The following is a 6,967-nucleotide window of genomic DNA, read 5'->3' as shown; positions in this document are numbered from 1 at the left end:
AACGCGATATTGCCTAAGGGTCAGTGAACTACGGCTCAGTGTAGTAAATGCCATTCCATCTGAAAGCAGGTGATGGAGATTTACTACTAATCACGGAACCGGCTTTACTGACAAGATGCGCATGACAATTGCATGCGATTAATTGCACAGCCCTAGGAGGACGTTCCCCTTTCTGTGGCACTCCCTGTCATGGGTGTCGCCATTTGGTGTGTGTGGGCAGCACACACCATCCCTGAACCCTCGGACTTCTCAAAATTCCCTCCCACCCTCCCTTCAGCTCCACCTCTTCACCAGTCCTCACCATCGCCTCCGCTGTCTTCTGTCAGCCCCTCTGCTCACCCTCAGCCCACTATCAGTGATGTGGGTCTGCCAGTTTCCATCGGCATCGTGGCTGGAGGATCTCTTGTCTCCACCTCCAGCCTCTGAGTCCCAGACTCCGCCTCGGCCCGTTGACCCAGTGGCTCCACCATGGCTCCTAGCTCCCTCCTCTCTGCCATGGCCCGTCAGTCCACCAGTTCCGCCGGGCTCCCTCGTCCCTCCGACTCCGCCTTGGTCAGTCTTCGACCCGCCATCGCCTCAGGACTCCACTCCTCCGGCTGTACCTCGTCGATCCGTCCCACCGGCTCCGTTGGGCTCCTCCCTCCCTCCAGCTCCACCTTGGTCCTCTGTCGCTCCAGCTCCACCACGCCCTTCCGGATCCCCACCTACGCCCTGGCTCTACGGCTCTCCGTCTCCGCCCCAGAATACTCTCCCACCTACTCCGCTGCTGTAGGTCAGCTCCCTGGAGTCGTCATCCCTTCCTCCACCATGGCTCCTCCCTCCATCGGCTCCACCGTGGGCTGCATTCATGGCTGCGGTCTGGGTCCCGCCTGGCTCCTCCTGCTCCCTCCTGTCTTCTCCCTAGCTCCTCCCTCCGTCTGATCCGCCCTGGCTCCTCCTGCTCCCTTCTGTCTTCTCCCTGGCTCATTCCTCCGTCCGATCCGCCCTGGCTCCTCCTGCTCCCTCCTGTCTTCTCCCTGGCTCCTCCCTCCGTCTGATCTGCCCTGGCTCCTCCTGTCTCTGTCCTGGCTCCTCCCTCCGTCAACACCGCCCTGGTCATCTGCCTGCATTCCTCCCTGCCCTTTGCCACCGCCTCATCCTCCTCCCAAACCCCCTCCCTCCTTCTACGGCACGAGGTAATGTCTTCCGGGAGGGTGGGAGTACTGCCACAATCATGGACTGTTAGTTTGTTTTCATTTGAGTTCACTGACATAGTTTCTGTCGTCCTTTGATTAGTTCATTTAGTTCACCTGTGTTAGTTAATTATCCTCATTTGGTCTGTGTATTTAAGTTCCTCTGTTTCTCCTTTAGTTTGTCCGGTATTGATGTTATTTTGTTGCGTGTTCCCTTTGCCTTCATGGATTATCATCTTCTTGGATTCTATTAAACTCTTGTGTAGATGACTTTCGTCTTCGTGTGCCCTTCCTCTACAAGTTGCGTGACAGAAACCAAGGAATTGTACTAAATTAAATGTGTTACCACAAGCATCAGTTCGAATTGTGTGAAAATTATAAATAGATGTTTCACACTAGATTGCTGTTTCCCAGCAGTTTGTAGCTGCCATGGAGTTACATTTATATGTATTTACAGGCAATATTAATATATAATTATTTAATATAAAGGAATTTTACTGCTGTTCAAACGTTTAGGATCATTTAGAGTTTTAATGTTTTTAAAAGAATATTCTTACGCTCATCCTGGCTGCATTTATTTGATCAAAAATACTAAAAAAAAAAGATATTGTGAAATATTATTGCAGTTTAAAATAACATATTTCAATATACTTTAAAATATAATTTTTCTGTGATGTAAACCTGAATTTTCATCAGCCGTTACGCCAGTCACATGATCCTTCAGAAATCATTTTAATATGCGGATTTATTATCTATGTTGGAATAAAAAGTTAAAAAGAACAGCATTTATTCAAAATGGAAAGTTTCTACTATCACTTTTTTTTAATCAATTTAATGTCCTTGCTGAATAAAAGTATTATTTTTTTCAAAAAAACAGTGAAAAAAAGTTCTGAACCCAAACTTTTGAACGGTAGTGTATAGTTACAAAAGATTTCTATTTTGAATAAATGTTGTTCTCTTTAACTTTTTATTCATCAAAGAATCCTGTTGCATGTTCAAAAGAAAAAAGAATAATATTTAATAATATTGAAAACTAAAATATGTTGCTAAAAATTTATCCTGTTTTAGTGGGGCCAATAAAAAATGGCAGAGCAAGTAAAAACCAAACTATATTTTCTACACATCATGGCATCTGATATTCATCAAATGAAGTTCAAATGCTGTTTTATTTGGTCATCTCAAGTGTCTGAATCACAGTGATGCTGTACACTGCCAGTAAAGTATGCTAGACTGTAGTTGTCTGCACCGTTTTCCTCAACCTAGCACTCGAAACCGACCAAAATTTAATTCAGCACTAATTTTGTCACTGCATTTGTGCTGTTACCTGATGTCTGCAATTCCATTAGTGAATTGGTCATCATCAGTAGATGCACTTCATTCTTAGTGGGAGTCTGTCCCTCTTTCACTTTTATTTATTTTTTGCTCTTGGTCTATTTTTAAGCTGTTTTCTTGGTCTGTTTTCTATGGGGTTGTCTTGCTCTATTCATTTTACACTGCAGTGGCAAAACACAACAGCGGCTGTGGCATAAGCACTTAACTCACAGCCCCTCTGTGGATTATGCAACTGTGTGTGTGTGTGTGTGTGTGTGCGTGTGTGTGAGAGAGAGAGAGAGCTTGTAGTTTGATGCATAGTCGATGATAGCCGTGTTACTCCTCACAGAGAGGCCAGCTAGTCATCACTGAAACTGAAGAGATGTTTGTCATTCACAAGATGTGCTAGTGAAGCTGATTGACTTTTTTGCTCCTGGAGGGTCTGTGAAACTGAGCAATAAATATCAACCCCCCTTTTTTAAATCAGCATTAAAATAAACAGTGGACAAAAACTAATGGTCAAAAGTTTGAAATAATTCAGATTTAAAAAAATTTTTTAAGAAGCCTCTTATGCTCCCCAAGGCCACATTTATTTGTTTGAAAAATGCAGTAAAAAAGCTTGTTTCTGCCATGGGATAAAAATATATAGGTAACTTATCATTTAAGTCTGACTTTTTATTTTCATCGTTTTTTGTTGTTTTGTCAAATGTTTTTTTTTCTCGCAATTCTGAGAAAAAAAAAACAGAATAATGAGATATAAAAAAAGGCACAATTATCTTATTTATTATTCTGTGGCGGAAAAAAATGAACTGCGAGATGATTCAGCTTTGCATCACAGAAATAAATTGCATTAGTTTCAAATAGAAAACAGTTCATTTAAATTGTAATAATATTTCACAATATTACTGTATTTACTGTATTTTCGATGAAATAAATGCAACCTTAGTGGAAATAAGAATCTTCTTTCAAAAACATTTAAAAACCTTAATTCTTGCAAGCGTTTGAAAGGTAGTGTGTGACCGAGCACACTGCTCATATCAGCATGTGGTGAGATGGAGTCATGTTGTTGTTTAGTAAAGCACCATATGGCTGCTACGAAAGCCTTGTCATACATGAACATAATGAGCTAGTTTTCTTTTGAAATGCTGATATTTGAACTTATGATGTGAACTTGTTTTTAAATTCTAAAATGTCTTTTTTTCTAGAATATGCCCAACGTCAGGGACCATGATGCGTCAGTCTACCTCCGTCTCCAAGGTGACGCTCTTTCTGTGGGAGGCTACGAACACAACCCCATATTCTGGGAGGATGTAAGTTGTAATAACTGTGTTTCCAAATCTGACAGTAAAATAATTTAACTGAGACATAAAAGTTGTTATTCCTTCCATATTTTTGCTGTAGTTGTATGTGATATATTTTCTGTGTTTGATTTGATTTCCACAACCTAGATTTCAGTTCACATATGTGTGATCACACACTGCTCCTGGGAAGTTCCCACTTACAGCTGATTCGATATGCATTCATGTGTGCGTTAACTGGTGTTTCATCAAAGTATTTACAGTATCTTTCTAGTTAGTGATTACAAATGTACCCTAGTGGTCATCGGCTGATATTAATGATTTTAAATTATTATTGGTCGATATTGGATAATTGTGCATGCTAATTTCTGCCTATTTTTACATTTAGATTAACGTTTTCATCTAACAAAGTTGATCTTTATAAACATTTTCTAAATATTATTTATATGTTATTTATACACTATTGTAACATTAATATTTTGAATTAGCTTTTATATTTTCAGTTTTTATTTTAATTTGTTTCAGTAATTTTATGTACTTTATTTTATGATATTTTAATACTAAACTTTTTCAATAAGTTGCCAAGGCAACATTTCTACTTTTAGTTTAAGTTTATATATATATATATATATATACATATATAAGCTTAATAATTTTAATTTACTTTTATTTAACAATAACAACACTGAAACATTTTAATTTAACATAAAATTTATGTCCATCTTTTGGACTACCCTTATAGGTTATTTTTAGTGTGTTTTATTTTTTTATTTCTAAATGTCAGCTCATGGGAAATGCAGTGCATGACACCTGCAGTATCACTTTCAGAAGCCTCTTAATGAACTGCTGTGGTTCATGTAAATGTGCCTGTGTAGGGGTTTCTGTCCAGTATGTCCACAGTATTATTTGAGCCGCTTCATTGAGTTCTGCTTTAATGCGCTTGTGGTTCTGTCTTAATTAATGCCAGTGATCTGGGGGACTGCTGAGGGGGTTTTGATTGTAAAGGTTAGAATATGTATTATATCTAATTCTAATATGGCAAAAGATATGTTTTACATTAGATGTCTCCTTTTAAATCACTTCGTTGTTTCTCAGTTTAGACTTTAAGTTGTAAATGCATTTTAGCCTATACCAGTGTTTTAGTATCATTTATGTACTATTATTATTTTCTATTTTACTATTATTTAGTATCATTGTATACTATTATTACTGTTATTTTAGTTTTATTTGAATTTTAGTTAGTTTTAGTAATTTTGTGTTTTGTCTTAATGTTGTGTGTTGTCATTTTGATATTTTTTTGGTTTATTTTTAATGTCTACATCGTTTTTTTAAGCTTTAGTTTATTAAGTTTTAGTTATTTTAGTACTTCAACTTAAACTAAATGAAAATGAGACGTTGCCTTGGCAACTAACTGAAATTTTTATTGAAAGAATTTTTTTTAATTTTATTTTATTTCAGTTAATGTTTATTTTATTTCAAGTAATGAATATGGGTTTTTAGTGGTTTTAGTTTTAGCTAACAATAATAACCCTGCAACACTTAAAAAAAAAAAAACGGTGGTGAAACAAGTTTTACTCAGAAATTGCTAATAAATGTCAAATAATTACAAAGAAACGGCAAAGAAACGCATTGAATTAAACATGAAATTTTGAAGTAGAAAGACTAAAAAAGTATTTTCTTGTAAAACATACTCCAACAATCTTTCTTTTATGTACAACTTTAATTCTATTTTTTTAGTGTATATACTGCATAGATTTTTTTAAGTATCTGAATTAGTATGCCTTAAACTAAGATAACAGTTTCAAACAGTAGTATGTCACTTGACCTTATTACACATAAATGTGTTTATAAAAATTGTTATTGCACATTTTAATTCGATTTCGTGTAAAAATTCTGTGACATTTTTCAGTCCAATCATATAAGTCAAAAAGGAGATTTAATTGAACTGATATGGTGCTAATACCATTAATATCAAATTCATTTGTTAAGGAAATGTTGCATACTGTGCACAAAATACTGCAGAAATAGTAAACGTATTACTTACTATTGTTCAGTAGTGTGATATTCTATACGCAGCATGTGTGTTTGTGAGTGCTTCTGTCTGCAGATATTCTAGTGTTATAATGTCTGGAGATCAGTTTTTTTACGCTGTCACTCACCTCCCATTTGACCACATTTACACTGTATTGCCTTTGTAATGATCTCCAGCCATCAGTATTCTGTGTGTAACAAAGCTTTCTCATTAAAATCACCCTCTGTCAGCTCACGCTTTCACTAGAGAAAGCAACAGTCATGCTATGAAACAGCAGATCAATATCTTAGGGAAGTGTGAACATTTTGAGAAATGTGTTTGTAGAAACTGCGGCCGTCTGAAACTCTTAATGAGACAGTGTGAAGCCTGGCCGGGTTTTCAGCACATGCAGCCTCTACAGTTTTATTTTTACACTTCAGTCTGCTCCACACCAGCCACATATTCTCTCCATTTTTGCGATCAGCATTTCATCAGCTGTCCGATTGCTCAAACCGTCTGCTGCTGCTTTCCATCCCACGGTTTCGAGTTCATTGACAGTCCCCCTGTGGCAGCGAGAGAAGACAGTGACAAGCAGAGGACTTTGCTTAAATAAAATTACAAATTGAGAAGTTTTCATGGTAGAAGCATGCTTGTTGTGCCAAGAAAGTGAAGTTGGAGTTGTGCAGATGGTGGGAGGAGGTTCAGTCTGCTTTTTATTCTGTAGTGGGAACAAAAAACAAAATTTACGGGGAGGCAGAATTATGAGTTTATATCTTGCATTTCTGTCTTTTGTGAGACTTTTGTGTGATTAAAAATCTTGCAATTACCTTTTTTATCCTGTGGCAGAATCGAGATTCCAAAATTGCTTTTTAAAACTCCAAAGTCAAAGTTTATTTATAAAGCACTTTTTAAAAACAGCAAGTGTTTATCAAAGTGCTGTACACACATAAAATAATAAAAATATCAATGATACAAACAGTCAACAACACAAAAGAAGACAATAAGACACCATAAAGACAATAAAAGAACTATAGAAGACTATAGAAGTAAGTTTTTAGGCTAGATTTAAAGGGGTCATATGATGCTGCTAAAAAGAACATTATTTTGTGTATTTGGTGTAATGAAATGTGTTTATGCGGTTTAAAGTTAAAAAAACACATTATTTTCCACATACT

General features: G+C 37.0%; 1 protein-coding gene across 6 annotated transcripts in view; it reads left to right on the top strand.

Annotated features, from left to right (window-relative positions):
• sardh (sarcosine dehydrogenase) overlaps nt 1-6,967 on the top strand; it is a 65,936-nt gene that overhangs the window by 7,028 nt on the left and 51,941 nt on the right. For all 6 annotated transcript variants that reach the window (XM_016481621.1, XM_016481618.1, XM_016481622.1 and 3 more), the window contains exon 7: nt 3,689-3,793. In XM_016481621.1, the coding sequence (XP_016337107.1) occupies nt 3,689-3,793 (105 nt within the window). The remainder of the gene's footprint in view (nt 1-3,688; nt 3,794-6,967) is intronic.

The sequence above is a fragment of the Sinocyclocheilus anshuiensis genome, unplaced genomic scaffold (genome assembly GCF_001515605.1).
Source record: "Sinocyclocheilus anshuiensis isolate Anshui unplaced genomic scaffold, SAMN03320099.WGS_v1.1 scaffold914, whole genome shotgun sequence".
Classification (NCBI taxonomy): Eukaryota; Metazoa; Chordata; class Actinopteri; order Cypriniformes; family Cyprinidae; genus Sinocyclocheilus; species Sinocyclocheilus anshuiensis.
Note: the sequence above shows the minus strand (reverse complement) of the source record. Positions and strands in the feature narration are given on the sequence as shown.